Source organism: Brassica napus, chromosome C5 (genome assembly GCF_020379485.1).
Source record: "Brassica napus cultivar Da-Ae chromosome C5, Da-Ae, whole genome shotgun sequence".
NCBI classification, from domain to species: domain Eukaryota; kingdom Viridiplantae; phylum Streptophyta; class Magnoliopsida; order Brassicales; family Brassicaceae; genus Brassica; species Brassica napus.
In genome coordinates, this window is record NC_063448.1 from 41,155,342 (window position 1) to 41,172,433 (window position 17,092).

The 17,092-nt window shown below is 40.9% G+C and overlaps 1 protein-coding gene and 1 pseudogene across 1 annotated transcript; both read left to right on the forward strand.

Annotated features, from left to right (window-relative positions):
• Positions 1 to 4,523: 4,523 nt before the first annotated feature.
• On the forward strand, positions 4,524 to 6,164 carry LOC106408719. Its single transcript, XM_013849434.2, has one exon. The coding sequence runs from the start codon at positions 4,524 to 4,526 to the stop codon at positions 6,162 to 6,164; it is 1,641 nt and encodes a 546-aa protein (XP_013704888.2).
• Positions 6,165 to 13,909: 7,745 nt separating this feature from the next.
• LOC106418729 lies at positions 13,910 to 15,877 on the forward strand (annotated as a pseudogene).
• Positions 15,878 to 17,092: the final 1,215 nt, after the last annotated feature.

Genomic DNA, 17,092 nt, shown 5'->3' on the forward strand with positions numbered 1-17,092 from the left:
AGCATATCGTCTATGTAAACTTCCATCGTTTCTCCAAGTTGTTTGGAGAACATTTTGTTTACTAGTCTCTGGTAAGTGCCTCCGGTGTTCTTCAACCCGAACGACATTACTTTATAGCAGTATGTTTCTCGCTCGGTAATGAAACTTGTTTTTTTCTTGGTCTTCGGGATTCATGAGGATTTGATTATAGCCAGAGAATGCATCCATGAAAGAGAGTAGTTCATGTCTGGCTGTGGCTTCTACTAGCCGGTCGATGTGCGGTAGTGGAAAGCTGTCTTTTGGGCACACTTTGTTGAGATCGGAGAAATCGATGCATATTCTCCATTTCCCGTTTTTCTTTTTAACTACGACTGGGTTCGCGAATGGAGGCGATTTTCAGGAGCTTGTCCACTTCATCGTTTACGGCTTTGGTTCGCTCGGGACCCAACTTTCTTTGCTTCTGTTTGACGGGTTTAAACGTGGGATCGACGTTCAGATCGTGGAAAGCGACTTTGATATCGATTCCCAGCATCTCCGCCGCGGACCATGCAAACGTTTTTATTTTTGTTTGAGGAAGGATAGAGGTCGCGCCTTAACTCGGGAGGCAGGCCATTCCCAATGTTAACGCTTTTTTTTGGGAACTTTCATCTAGAGGGATGATGCTCGATAGATCTTTGGCAGGATGTTTATCTGAGAGGTCGCGTGCGAGTGGGATATTCTCCTTCTTCTGTGGCATCTTTCGGAATTCGGACATGTAACAGGCCCGGGCTTGTTTTTGGCTTCCGAGTATGGTTTTCTCGCAGGTTGGAGACAAAAACTTCACACATTGGTGATAAACCGAGGTGACCGCCCTCATCTGGTGAAACCAGGGGCGCCCTACGATGGCATCGAAAGGCATAGGATGATAGACTACGGTGAATTCTGTTTTCAGTTCCAGATCGTAAGCTCTGGTGGTTAATAATATGATCCCGAGCGAACGGACCGACTTTCATTCGAAGCTAGCGAGGGGAGTCATTTCTTGTCTGATTGTTGGGATCGGTTGCTCGAGCGACCGTAGCGTTTTTGTGAGATGATGTCGACAGTACTTCCGGTGTCGACGAGGATTTTTGAGAAGACGGCGCCTTCGACTTCCAACGCGATCACCAAGGCATCGTCGTGGGGAATATCGAGCTTTATAGTTTCGTGCTCGTGGAAAGTCACGATTTCTCCTTTTTGTATTGTATCCTCGAAGGGGATGATGGAACCGTTAATCGTTTCTCGCGAAGCGCAGGATTGCTTATCGAGAATATCGACCTTTCTTGATGCGATCGGCCGCATCGATCTGAAGAGGTTGAGATCGATTGATTTGATGCAGTCGGATCGGATTGGGGTGGGATCCATAGTCGCGCTTAGGAAACTTTAGATCGGTTTCTTAGCAAAGATGTTTTTCGTTTATCTTCCCCATAGTCGGCGCCAAAATGTAGAACCTAAAATCTACACTAAGTATTTGATAGTGATCGGGAGTTTGATCTAGGGAAGACAAATGATGTAGGCAACGATATCTTTAGAACACAACGATGTAAACAGTTTCCAGTTGGTAAAAATGGACTTTATTGATGAATAAGATCGAATACAATGAGTTGAACTAGATCGAATGATACAAATGAGATCGGTAAAGAAAGGATCTAAGATTGGGATGAAAACAAGGTCGATGTATGTGTGTAGCTCTCTCTAGGGTTGTCAACGCGTCTTTCTTCATGTCCGCCCTCTTTTCTTTATAGTAAGTCGACTTCGTGACCTTCGTAACTGCTCCACAATCTTCGTTTCTCGTTCCGCGATCTTCGGGGCTTCGATGGCTCCGCCTCGAGCTCGCATGCTTGCTATGGGCTTTAATTTTTTTACGGCCCATATCTTTGATCGCGGCCCATTAATGTATTGACCAAAATTGGGTCCAACAAATAGTATATATTAATTTAGGATCCTATATGATATATAATAAGGTTTTAAGCAATATTGATATTGATCCGAGGGATACCCTCAAAACAGCTGAACTGGAATCAACACTTTGGGTTGAGGCTCAGGTTATAAGGGATCAGCGAGTGGCACCAGATGTACATATTAATTCCATTCAAACGAATTCAGGAAGATGGTTTTTTATACACGGCTCGTGGAAAGATAAGGATTTGTTCTCAGGGCAAGGCTGGTATAGTACTTTACCAGGCTTTGATGGTTTGTTAGGCGCACGAAATGTCCGTGCATGTTTATTACCTCTCTATTCGGAGATGGAGGCATTGATATGGGCAATGGAATGTATGAAGAGTTTAAGACAGGTTCATGTTACGTTTGCAACGGATTGTTCTCAGTTGGTGAAGATGGTTTCGGAACCCGAGGAATGGCCAGCATTTGGACCCTATCTAGAAGATATTAAGCTTTTGAGGAGCAGTTTTCTCAACTCAGACATCGTTCATGTACCAAGGACGGCGAACCAAAAGATGGATAGCTTAGCACGCAGTGCCCGGCATCAACCGTCTTTCATCGTACACATGGATGCAGAGTTTCCAATTTGGTTTACAGAGTCAATATGAGTCTGTAAATTGTTTGCTATAAAAAAAAAAAAGACTATTTAATATTATTTCTATCTAATTAGGTTGTAACAAATTTCTATTTTTAATATTATTTTGAGTTTTCTTAAATACTTGTAACCCAAATAAATTATTTGAGAATGAAAATATCATAGGTGAATGTGTCATTGTGACTTATGCATGCGTTCGTTTGTTTTGTTTTTGATTATAAATAATTTATTAATTTAGGGTCTTATTTGAATTCTACCGTGACTTTTTTTCTAACTTAGTAAACATGTTGTGACTTAATATGAATCTAAATACATACGATAGTATCCATTTTTGACTATTTAATATTATTTATTTATTTTTTGGCATAGTTCAGAATTAGATGATGAAAACATAAGTCTGTCTTATTGATCAAAAAGAAAAGAAGAAAACATTGAAGTCTCTCCACTCTGGAGGAAACATAAAACGCATTGTTACCGAACCGACAGCGTTTTTCGTTTTGCCCATTGTTACCCAAACTACAGCGTTATATAGGTGAAATGAACCGAGGTTAAGTTGGAACCAAAAAGAAATGAGCCAACTTCTCACGTGCCAGAGCAATCTCCCATGGATCTCTACTCCCATTGCTTTAATAAAATATGAAAATTCGATTTTACTATTTTTTATTTTCAAAATTATTATTTTTCTAAAATAAAAAATAATTTCAAAATTTCAAAATTTCAAACTTTTGAATTTTTAAAATTTCAAATTTCGGATACTACATTGTATTGTATAGTTTTACTTAGTTGTATTTTGTTCTATTAGGTAATACTGAATTATACTTGGTTATACTGAGTTATAATGAGTACTACTGAGGTGTAGTTATTCCGAATTCTACTAAGTTATACAAGTTATATTGAATTATACTAGTTATACTTGTAATACTGCGTAATACTAGTGAGTTAGATATACCTAGTTATACTAGTTATATTGAGTTTTACTAGTTATACTGAGTCATATTTGTAATACTGCTACTACTAATGTGTTAGGTATACATCATATACTTTGTTATTCTAGTTATAATGAGTACTACTAAAATCAGATCTCAAGATGAAATAAATAAAAACAGAAAATGCCCTAAAAAGAGAGAAACAAGAACAAGAAGAACCTTAAATCACAAAAATTCTAGAATCTTCTTCAACAATCCTAAATTGGAAACATACATAACAAAAAGAAATAGAATACAATCACTATACATCCAATCATTGTAGATCGAAATCATAGACCTATTGATGTCTTATCTTTCTCCTTTTCCGCCATTATCGAAGGCCCAACAGCTGTGATTTCTTCTTCGGTTTTGGTAATCGGTGACCTTACGATGTATATCAGGATTAGCCGCCATATTTTCTAGAGAAAAAGAGAAGAATCGTTGGATCTGTTTAAGATTTGGTGGTTGAAGTTTACAGAGGAAAAAAAAAATCGCAGAGAAAAATAAAATGATAGAGAACCGTCGGTGTCACATTGCTAGAGATTAGGTTTAGAGATAAATCGGTAATATAAAAAATTAATCAAAATAATATTAAAAATATACCAGGTCTTTGAAAGATTGTTTTGGGGGCACAAGAAGAGATGTTTCAAAAAGAAAAGCTCTGGGCTAAAGACGTGCACACAGTCAAAAAGTTTTATCCTCAAAGCCCTAGAGTGGCGATGGCGGCGGCGATCAGATCTAAGGAGAAAGTTCGAGGTTTTTCCTGCTAATTCGTGCCGCTCTTTCATTCAGCGAGGCTATCTTCCAGTACCAAGCTGTTACCTTTCCCAAGTACCTTCGCAACCACCCTAACCCAAATCCCACGAAGCAAGATGACAGGTTAAAGGAACCCAATAGCGTGTTTAGAGCTCTGGAGAAGATCCAGTGACTGGATCTAGCTGGAGTTTAGCTTTCATTAAGTCCTTGTGACTTCTCAGTGTTCTCTTTCTGGTTCAACTTCGCCGACAGCGAACGGAACATGAAGAAGAATGAATCGGTTCAGAAAGAAGAAGGAGCCTTCGCTAATGGAGGAATTAAAAGAACTTGAACTCCTCGAGGAAGGGGAGATGGTAGACATTCCAGATCTGGAGGTAGAATATCTGATAGAGGAAAACTCTATGAGTGTGATAGTCAGATGTCTAAACCCATATGTCCATAAGGTGGGAGGTCTCGTCAAAGCGCTTCAACCCATTTGGGGTCTAGAAGACAGAGTTCAAGGACGGGTTGTCGGAGAAGACAGGGTCCAGTTTATCTTCAACTCCGAAACAGACCTGCAGTTTGTCCTCACCAAAGGTCCATGGTTTGTGAATGGATGGATGGTGGCCATGGAACAATGGACACCAGACCCAAATGTTGAGTTCCTGCAGAGGATAAAATTCTGGATAAGAGTGAGAGGCTTACCAATCCACATGCTGAAAAAGCAGGTGGTGGAGAGTTTGTTGGGACCTCTGGGAAAGGTGGAGAAGGTGGAGCTACATGCTAAGAACTCCAACTCTCTGGAGTATGTCAGAGCCTTGGTCACCATCAATACTAAAGAGCCTCTTCAGTTATGGAGAACAACGAGACTCAAATCAGGAACGACCTACCCGACGGAGCTGGAGTATGAGAAGCTACTAAAAGTCTGCTATGGCTGCAAAAGACTTACTCATGACCAGACAAAGTGCCCCTATCAAATCCAAGTAAGGGAATGTGAAGAGAGTCTAAGGACAGATAGGAGGAAGAAGACAAGCCTGAAGGAAAAACTCTTGGAGAAAGAAACAAAAGCAAAGGAGACTCTGAAGAACTCAGTCTCAAAAGAAGCCGTCCTCGGAACCTTCAAAGCAACTGGAAGTGCGAGAACCAGGAAAGGAGAAGGCCAAGACTCTTATAAGGAAGATAAGAGGAAAGGGAAGAGAGTGGTCTCAACCCCCCGGGTAGTGTGGAAGCAGAAAGCTGATAAGGGAGGAACGGAGAAGACAAGAAGCACGGAGGAGTCATCTGCAAATCCAAGAGGCTCTGAGGAGGTTAGTGGAATAAGAAGCAAATCAATCGAGCATGGTGGAGTGGAAAAATCTCTAGGCACAAGTGAGACAGGCTCAGTTTTCAACAGACTGGGAAATGTAGAGGAGGAATGGGGCTCAAAAGGTAGCAGAGGGCGCAGAAGTGGTCGAGAACAATCAGAGGATCTGCGGCTGAAGCTAAGTGGAACCTCCTCAGGGGAAAAGAATGATGGCAAATCCAGCAAAGGAAGTCGGAGCCCCCCATCAGTTTTTGAACGGTTGGGGAAACAAACAAGTACATCCCCGAGGCTCAACATCAGAGAAGAAGAGCCGAAGTCTCAGCCTTCCAAACGTAGAAGAATGACTAACAGTGATGAGAGAATCCCAAAGAAGGCAAGGAAAGGTTCTTCTGGAAAAAAGAAAGAATCTCCATCGGTGTTCCAGAGATTGGGAGGATTAGGGAGAGACTCCGAAGTTATTTGTCAAGGAGAGGGAAACCATTATGCCTTAATGGCAGCAGTTACACCTATTCATTCTGCCCGTGTGGCAGCATTCAGTCCAGTCCATTCTGTCCGTAGGATAGTATTGGGAAGCGGCTCAAATTTGAAAGAAGGGTTGATGGGTAATTCCAACCCTTCGAGGTCAATATGAGAATTATGAGTTGGAACTGTCAGGGGCTGGAAAATACCCCGACAGTTCGACATCTACAGGGGATACATGGTCAGTACTCCCCTGAGATAATATTTCTCAGTGAGACCAAGAGTAGAAGAGGATACCTCGAGTCTATAGTGGAGAAAATGGGCTTTCATGATATAGTTTCTGTAGACGCCAGGGGGAAGAGTGGAGGACTTGCTGTTATGTGGAAGGAGGCGTGTAGAGTGGAACCCTTCAAGCCAATAACAGGGTGATCGATCTAAAGGTAGAATGGCAGAACCATACGTTCTACCTTACATGTGTTTATGGAGATCCAGTGAAGAGTAAGAGAGGGGAGGTATGGGAAAAAATCTCTCGAATAGGAGCAACCAGGAAAGGGGCATGGATCTTAATGGGAGATTTCAACGAGTTGATAGATCAGTTGGAGAAATCAGGAGGAGCGGTAAGAGAAGAGAAAGATGGAATGTAGTTCAAGCAGATGTTCCTAAACTGGGTCCTGTGGGATATCAAATACAAGGGCAATCCACTTTCATGGGCAGGTAGAAGGAACAACGAGCTAGTGCAGTGTCGACTGGATAGAGCAGTTGCAAATCAGGAATGGCTAGAAGTCTTTCCGGCCGCAACAACCTTCTACCTGCAAAGAGTACAGTCGGACAATAGTCCGATCATTACATCTCTGGATGGTCATCAGAGGAAGAAGTTCACAAGCTTTAAGTATGATCAGAGATGGGTAACAAGAGAAGGATTTGTGGAAACAATGGAGAGTAACTGGAGATCTCACGGGAGTGGCCAAGTGAGCCTGATGAGTAGAATTGCTTCCTGTCGCAAAGCCATCTCGGGCTGGAAATGCTACGCAAAGCCAAATTCCGCTTTGAGGATTCAGGAATTGAGCCACAAGATTGATGAAGCGTCGAGACAGAATAATTTCAGGACGGAGGAACTGTCAATTCTAAGAAAGGAACTGTCAGACGAATATTACAATGAGGAGCTTTTCTGGATGCAAAAAAGCAGATTAAACTGGCTAAGATCAGGGGACAGAAACACCAAGTTTTTCCATGCTGTCACAAAGAATAGAAGGGCGCAAAATAGGATCAAAAGCTTGTTTGATGACGATGGAAGAGAGTGGTTTGCAGATAGTGACCTTGGGAGAGTGGCAGAACAATACTTCAAAGTTCTTTTCTCATCAGAGGATGTGGGCCTCGATCAAGTAGAGTGGAATGATATCCCTGCAACCATCTCCTCAGAACAGAATTCGGCCCTCTTGAAGCCAGTGACAAGTGAGGAAGTAAAGAAGGCGGTTTTTGACATTAATCCTAGTAAATGCCCGGGACCTGACGGGATGAGTGGCTACTTCTATCAGCAGTTCTGGGAGACTAGTGGAGAGGAGATCACGGCCATGGTGCAGGAATTTTTCAGGACAGGGAAGCTAGAGGAGGAGATAAATGGTACCAACATCTGTCTGATCACGAAAACCATTACCGCTAAGCGCATGAGTGAATTCAGACCAATAAGCCTATGTAATGTAGCTTATAAGGTGGTCTCGAAGCTGCTAGCGAGAAGAATGAAAAAGGTCTTGCGTGGAATTATCTCGGAGACACAGGCAGCGTTTTTGGAGGAGCGTCTCATATCTGATAACATCCTTGTAGCGCACGAGCTCCTACACGCGCTCAGCTCAGATAATAAGTGTGCGTCAGAGTTTATAGCCATTAAGACCGACATCTCCAAAGCGTATGATCGTGTGGAGTGGTCTTTCCTCAACAAAGCAATGAAGGCGATGGGCTTTTCTGAAGAATGGTGTGTGCTCATCATGAGCTGTGTCACATCAGTGAGATATCAAGTGCTCATAAATGGTGCTCCTTTTGGTAAGATTACCCCTACAAGAGGACTGAGGCAAGGGGACCCTTTGTCCCCATACCTCTTTGTGGTGTGTACTGAAGTGCTAGCACAGATGCTGAAGAGTGCAGAAAGGTCGAAGAAGATCTCGGGTTTGAGAGTGGCACGCAGAGCACCGCCAGTATCTCATCTGTTATTCTCTGATGATAGCATGATGTATTGTAAAGGATCGGAAGAGGAGTTGAATCAAGTGCTACAGATACTGCAAACGTACAGCATGGCGTCAGGACAGCGGATAAACTATCAGAAGTCGAGCGTTTATTTTGGAAAACACTTTCCAACGGAGAAGAGGGAGGAGATAATGCAGAAGTTGGGTATTACAACAGTGGGTGGAGAAGGGCTCTACCTAGGACTTCCAGAGTCTTTTGGAGGGTCCAAAGTCTCCATTCTGAATTACTTGAGGGAGAACTTAAATCAAAGAGTTCATGGATGGCAAACGAAGTTCTTTTCCCCTGGAGGTAAAGAGGTTCTCCTCAAGGCGGTTGCAATGGCCCTGCCCACTTACACTATGGCATGTTTTCTCCTCCCAAAAACCACAATCAAACAGATCATGTCGGTCATGTCTGAGTTCTGGTGGAGGAATGGGAGAGATTCGCGTGGAATGCATTGGAAGAGTTGGGAGAGTCTCTGTAAACCCAAAGAATGTGGCGGCCTTGGTTTCAAGGATCTTGAGGCTTACAATCTGGCGCTATTGGGGAAGCAACTATGGAGAATGATCAAGAACCCGCAGTCATTAATGGTCAAAGTCTTTAAAAGCCGGTATTTCAAAGCATCAGACCCGCTCAATGCACCGCTAGGTACAAGACCTTCTTTCGCTTGGAGAAGTATCCATGCAGCGCAGAAGCTGATCCAACAAGGAGTGAGAGTGGTGATTGGGAATGGCAAAAACACGAGGGTGTGGTCAGAGAGATGGTTGGGCGCATCACCAGCTACAATGGTCCAGTCTATGCGGATTGGGGCGCAACAACGGAATGAGAACTGGTCTGATGATATGCGAGTCATTGAACTATTTATATCTAATGGGCGAGAGTGGAATATGGACATGCTTAATGTACTTTTTACAGAGGAAGTTAAGCACAGTATCACATCGATCCGACCTGCAGGCACAAATAGTAAAGATACATATGTGTGGGAGTTCACAAAGACATGGCATTATATAGTCAAATCCGGTTATTGGGTCCAAACCAGCATTCTCGCATTGCCAAAGGATCAGCAAGCAGTGGTTCAACCAAGCCTGGATAGTATCTATCAGATGGTCTGCCGTCTGGAAACAAGTCCCAAAATCAAGCACTTCCTGTGGAGATGCCTCAACAATGCCCTTCCGGTGGCTGAAAACATGACATATAGACACATTGGTAAAGACAAGAGCTGCTGCCGTTGTGGAGGAGAAGCAGAGAGCGTAAATCATTTACTCTTCCAGTGTCATTATGCGAGGATGATTTGGGCAGTTGCTAATGTCCACATACCCCCAGCGGGTCACTGGTCAGATTCTTTGTATACTAACTTTTATTGGGTCTTAAACTTAAAAAAAAGAGTACCCACTAGAGGAAGTAGAGGAAGGATTTGTCCCTGAGTTGTTATGGAGATTATGGAAAAACAGGAACGAACTGTTATTTAGGGGAACAGATTATGATGCTATCTCAACAATCCAGAAGAGCTGGGATGGGGTATGGGAACGCAGAAACAGAAATGAGGTTATAAAGGAGGAGGTCAAAGTAACTACAATAGAAGAACCTGAGAAGAAATGGACGCCACCGGCCCCGGCGAGTTTGAAATGTAATACTGATGCCTCATGGTCCAAAGAGACAATGATAGGAGGGGTGGGCTTGATTTTGCGTGACCATCAGGGTCTTCTACTGTGGGCGGGAGCAAGGAAACTGCCAATGATGAGGTCGGTGATAGAAACAGAAGCGGAAGCAATAAGCTGGGCAATTCAGACTCTGGTGGGTTTTGGATATAAAACGGTGATAATCGAAACTGACTCTCTTGTGCTGGCAAGAATGCTCAATGGAGAGGAAGAGGCCTGGCCAGTGTTGGAACCCATATTGCAAGGCATAACTTCATCTTTGGCAGTAAATGCAGGGTATAAAGTGGTGTACTATCCCCGGAATGGTAATAAGTCAGCAGATAGAATAGCGAAAGAGACTTCAACGTTTACGTCATTTGTCCCTAAGCTATATTCTATGGTGCCTATGTGGTTGAATTCATGTTTTGAGGCTGATAAGCCATTTGTAAGAAACTGAATGGGATTAATATAAAGTTGTTGTTGAGCCAAAAAAAAAAGAAAAGAAGAGATGTTTCAAAAGAAATTACTCCTTTTCTGAACCCTAGCCTCCGCGTTGTTCTTCGTTTCATTGTGTTCTTTGTTTTTTGATTCACGATCTTTCTCAGCAAAATGGCAACATGTGCAACGGACTTCCCACCGGATTCCATGATGCTTAAGGTCTTTGTAGCTATCCGCCGGTTAAAAAAGAAGATTAGGCAACATGAGAGTGTGCTGGATCTGGAGATTACTCGAGCCTGTGAGAATCAGCTCAGTATTGTTTTTGATATCGGGATGGAAACCCTGAAAGCAGCTTGGATGAATTTAGAGGATAATGAAGTGAACGAACTAGCTGATAGCTTAAGGGATTGTGGTAAGGAGATGAAGAGTAACGGATTATGCCCTCTTATGGCAGCATGAAGAAAGAGCAAATACTTTGTGATAAGTACAAGGAAAGGATGAGTAAGCGTTGTGAGAGTAGTTTTGCTGATACCGATGAACAACTAGCTGAATTGATCAAGATATTCATCGAGGATCCAGACCTGTTAGGGATGATTCAAGCTGAGGACATGTTAGGGGAGATTCCACCTGGGGCAAATAAGTTGGTACAAAAAGAGCTTGGAAAGATGTCTGCTTCTTATCATCAGAAGCAACCAGAGCAAGCAGCAGCTTCTCCAGAGAAGCAAACAGAATCTCATCAGGAGCAAACAGCAGCACCTAGCCTGAAGCATTGATTATGCCGTTGAAAGCTTGGTAGGTCTCAATTATCTTGCTTCGCTGTTGAAGAGACTGTCAGAAAGGGAGTGCCTCAAGACACAAGATCGTAAAATATCAGAAGACAGCCTCGTGCAGCTGATTAAGCTCAGTGATCTAATCACACAAGCACCAGATCCTCATATTCATTCTGCTTTGGAGCCTATAGAGAAACCTCTCCCTGCAACTACTGACGTCAAAAGGAAAAAAATAGGGGCGGAGGCTTTCTTAGTAAACATTGGAGAGTCACGAGATAAAAGAATTTTATTTGCCAAAGATTGGTTGAAGAAATTACTAGATCCCACTCCCGACCCCGGTAAATACTCAACTGTACTTAATTTCTATTGTTATTCTTATCCTGTGTTATATCATTTAACTCTGTAACCAATTTTCCAGGTTTTTCTCCTAATAAAGAACTTCTGGAGAGAATCATGCTCTCAGAGTACGCCAGATTCTTTGGTAATGAAATCACAGTTTACACTTTAGCCAGACTGGGAATATTCTCAGTTTACCAGCTGGCTGTTCAGCTAAAAATTTTGTTTTATGCTTGAATGAATTCTTGGAGGGTCTTGGTTATGTTGGTGCGCGAGAAATCCGTGGTTATGGACGTTTGTCCCACTTTTCACAGACGAAGTTCACAGACCGGTGAACGAAGACGTCAACCTCTATTACACTCCTCCAACTGTTGATCCAGATATGCTTAAGCCGAACAAGGATACCTCAAACAAAAAAATCATTGCAAGCGCCATCAGCTAGATGGGTGATCAGCTGAGGATTTTTCACGAGCCTCAGGTCGTGGTTATCATCATCGGCGACAAGGGTTTCGTTCCTTCCATCAACGGGATGATTTATAGAGATTTTGAGGTGGTGTGTTGGTAAATAGCGAGCAGGACGTGGAACTCAAACTGGCAGCAACAAAATATGCGATTTTTTCACAGGTCGTTAAGGAATCAGAGGATGTGTGAAGAAGAAGACCTTTATCCTAGACTCTTCGTTATTTGATGTGTGAAACCTTTGGGAATTTTAACTTTGTTTTTAGGAATTTGTGTAATAAAAAAAACAATGGTGTTTGACAGTGACTTTTAGTTTCTCAGCTCTTTTGATCATTTATCAAAGACCACCCAAGATTCAGTAGATTTTTAGAAGATGTTGTTCAGGAGGGTGATACTATCGTAGACAAGGCCTGACACTAGGCCTGCGCGTTCGGATCGGGTTTGGGCCGGTTTTTTTTTCGGGTCCGAGTCTTTCGGATCCTAAACATTTAGACCTAACAGGTACTTAGAAATTTTCGGTTCGGGTTCGGTCGGTTTTTCTCGGATCCGGGTCGGTTCGGGTCTATAATTACAATACCCATAAAATACCCATAATTTTTCGGGTCCATTTCGGATCCGGGTCGGATTCGAGTATTTAGGATCTGAAAAGAACATGACATACCCAATTTCATCAAATTTAGTCGATATTTGTCATATATATCTAAAATTTTACAAAATAACTTAAATGAAACTATTAATAATTAAAATAAATCATTTTTAAACTCTAAAATTTTACATTTTAAAGCTTCATATTGCTTAAAAATGTTACAATATAATAACAAATGTTGTTAACAAAAGATAATTCAACTAAATCATAAAATAATATATATAAAATAGAACACAAAAAATCATAATTTTGGATATACATGTTTTTAAGTCGGGTACAAATCGATTATTATGGGGACGGGTCTATTCGGACCGATTTTTTTCGGATCCGAGTCTTTTCGGGTCGGTTCCTTTCGATTCCGGTTCTTTTGGGTAGAAAAAAATTAGACCCAAAAAGTACTTGTAAATTTTTGGTTTGGTTCCGGATCAGGTATTTTCAGGCCGATTCCGGTTCGGGTCTTCGGGTCCAGGTAAAAATGCCGAGGCCTACCTGACACCATAACACTTATGTTACTTTTCTCACTTACAGCACTTGTGTTTCAAAACTTTGTTTATGTACCTATAATTGTATCTAGCACATGGTGTTTATTAGATTTCAATCTATATTCTTCTATACAGATTGAAACTATTTTTTTTTCACATCAAAACACATTACCTGTGATTTGGTCTGGTGGAGATCTGTTTCAAACTGATTTGAGATTGTTTATACTTAGCTTAACCTTACCGTCCAAATGACTATCAATTTGATCCAATATTCAGTAGATATTATATTGTTCCACTAAATTTTTGTTCCACATTTGTTTGTTTCACCAATTTTCCCCAAATATATACTAAAAATAGGATGAAGACCAGAAAAATCTAAGGAAAATGAATTATAGTTTTCATCCGTTCTATTTCTAACACCTTCACATGCATTTTTAGGATTACCAGTTTTTTTTCTTAGGAAAAACTACTTATATACATACAGCAATGATTGAATTTAAACCCATTCGATAAAAAAGGACTTAAGCAAAAATAGTAAACAGATAATCGACATCATCATACCACATAAGAAAAAATTGCATCATTTCATTTGATTATTAATGACTAATCATATTTTTGTTCTCAGCAAAAAATAACTAATAATATTGTAAAATGCTACTTTTACCTCTAATAAGGGACCGATTAATAATGGGTGTAACTGGTGACAAATAAAAAGAATATATGGAATGATAGGAATTATTATTTCTGGAATTTAATGGAATGGAATCAGCATTCCATTTATTCCAAAACGTTTTTGATTTGGAATGATTTTTCAAATGATAATTATTTTTTTTTCTGGAATAATATGAAATGTTATGGAATGAAATGGAATTTACATTTCATATTTTAATTGTAACTGATGAACTTTTTTTGAAATGCACATGAATATGAATTAAGTATTCATGAAGTTTTAATTTAAAAAAAATGGATTCGAGTTGCAGCCAATGTTTTTACTTGTAGTTCTTTCTATCCACGATGATAAAATTCTATTTTCACCGGAGGAAAAAAATCTAATCACCGACGCCCCTCAAAACCCTCACTCATCACCACGAAAAGATTCAAGGAGTCATTAATTTACCGTTTTGCCCCTCCGTCTCCATTAATGCACCTCTTCTCTGCTTTATAAAGATCTCTCTTCAAAGCAAAAGATCTCTCCCAGATGATTGATCAATCTAACAGAGATCTCACCTTCTCAGATCAACAATGGGATCTCTGCCACCGCCGTATCTCGACTTCTCCTCCGCTAATCAGGGCAACGAACATCACCACCAAGAAATCTCCAAAGACAACCTCCTCGCCTTCTTCAAATCCCAACAAGATCTCCTCAACCACTTCTTCAAACACCTTGACCTCTCCCAAACCCTAGACTTCTCCCGCATCCTCCTCTCCACCTCCGGCACCGTCTTCTTCACCGGCGTCGGCAAATCCGCCTTCGTCGCCAACAAAATCTGCCAGACCCTCATCTCCCTCAGCTTCCGTTCCTCTTTCCTCTCCCCTCTCGACGCGCTTCACGGCGACATCGGCGCTCTCTCATCCAGCGACGTTCTCGTCCTCTTCAGCAAATCCGGCTACACCGAGGAGCTTCTCCGTCTCGTCCCCTGCGCTAAGGCTAGGGGAGCCTTCTTGGTATCTCTTACCTCCGTTCCTGGGAATCCGCTCGCTGGAGTTTGCGATATGAATGTGCATTTGCCGTTACAGAGGGAGTTGTGTCCGTTTAATCTCGCTCCGGTGACGTCTACGGCGATCCAGATGGTGTTTGGGGATACGATTGCGGTCGCACTCATGGCGGCTAGGAATCTAACGAAGGAGGAGTATGGAGCTAATCATCCTGCCGGTAGGATCGGCAAGAGCTTGATTTTTAAGGTTTGATCTAGAAGATTACTCACATGATTTTAGCTTAAGAATAGGCCTGGGCGGTTTGTAACTAAACCGGAATCGAATCCCATCCGATTTAAACCGGTTTTTAAAATTAAATACTCAGAAATTCAGAATGGAGTTTAAGGGGTATGTATTTTGGTTATCGGATATTATCCAAACCAAAATAAGCATCCTTAGTTAAACCTATTAATTTTAAATATAGTTTAAGATAATTTAGATATTTTATAAATATTTCGAAATTGTAGTAATTAAACCCAATTACAGAACTTTGAACGCCCACGCCTACTTAAGAACCTATAGAGTTGGGTGTGAATCTATTATTGGCCATTTGTTGCAGGTAAAGGATGTTATGAAGAAGAAAGAAGAGCTTCCGGTTTGTAAAGAAGGAGACTTGGTAATGGATCAGTTAGTTGAGCTAACCAGCAAAGGATGTGGGTGTTTGTTTGCTTGTGGTTGACGAACATCATCGCTTGATCGGTACATTCACAGATGGAGATCTTCGCAGGACTCTTAAAGCAAGTGGAGAAGCAATCTTCAAACTCAGCGTTGGAGAAATGTGCAACAGGTTAGAGACTGCGTTAGACCGTATAAACGTTGACGTATGTTGAGATCTTACGTTGCACATATCGTTTTAAAACAGGATTCCGAGGACGATTGGACCGGAGACAATGGCTGTTGAAGCCATGAAGAAGATGGAGTCACCGCCATCGCCCGTACAGTTTCTACCGGTGGTCAATGAAGAGAACACCTTGATTGGAATTGTAACATTGCATGGTTTGGTTTCAGCTGGTCTCTGAATACGAAGCTGCCTCTTATGTCCGAGTTTTATACACATAAGTTCATTCTTTTTACGTTGGCGTATTGTTGCTGACATTCACAGCTAGTGAATGATTGTATTGTGCCTATTAGTACACTCCCATGTAATGTACTCTCTTAAACATTTACGTAAAATATGTATAGAGTAAAAGAATATTCTTATATTATTGTCCTCTCATCTCTTTAAGCTCTCCTTTGTACTCATCCTGTGGTTGCAGGTTATACAAAAATGGCTGAAGAAACAGAGACAATGCAGTCACCGTTTATGGCTTAACTTGCGTACCAATACATTCCTAGCTAATGACAACCACTGTATACACCATTTTGCGTAGTGTTACTGTTTGATATTTGTTTCTATCACATCTTCTTTTGTTCAATGGTGACAATGAACACCAAAATTTCTTCATAATTGCTTTCCATCAACTCTCCACCCTCATTTGTTGCAATGAATAATACCAAAAACCCATTCTAAGAAATCCAAAAACTAAATCTATACAGATATGTAAAAGAATCAGATCCTATTGCATTTACCGATCAGTGGAGAAGTATGAATAAAGAATAACTTGAGCTGCTAGTAAGATAAAATCTAGTGATGTAGAGTTAACAAAGATACAAGTAATAAATAACACAAATATTTTAGAATCTCTATGCAGTTGTTGATACCTTGCTGTTTTTGTTGTTGTTGCTGCTAATGCTGTTTTCATCATTGTTCTCGTTCTCACCAGACATGTCCTCGAGAGACTTGCCTTTAGATTCAGGAACCAACAACGTAAAGACCAGCCCCAAAAGATTAACCACACACAAAACAATGAGCGAGTTTCTTGACACCAATCCCTAAAGTATATTGGATTTTATCCCCCCAAAAATATCATAATAAATCACTGCAATATGATAGTATGATTATGATAGTATGATTTAGACATGGCGATAAGTTTACAACTGATATAAACTTTTCAGCCTTTTGTGACAGGTATACCAAATATGCTGATATTATAAACTGAATAATGACGAAACTATATAATCGTTAGAGCGACCATGATTCCATCGGCCTTAACATACAGTAGAGGTGAAAAAACAAAACATATTTGGTAATAAGATCTTTTTAAAAAATTATGTTCTTATGAAAAAGTGTGGGACTTTACCGAATGATTGAGGTGTTATCTATGCCAGGGACGCTGCAAGTGTTGGGTTCAGATAATAGACAGAAGTTATAGGAGACAATTGTATATATGGTAGACAACAAAAAGACTACCTTAATATATGGGGATGATGGTTTCTCTGTTCTAACTCAAACCTGTATGCAACTTTTGACACAAGAAAATATTTAACAAAAACTTAACTAACATAAACAAATATTGTTATACAATATCAACTTTTGATAA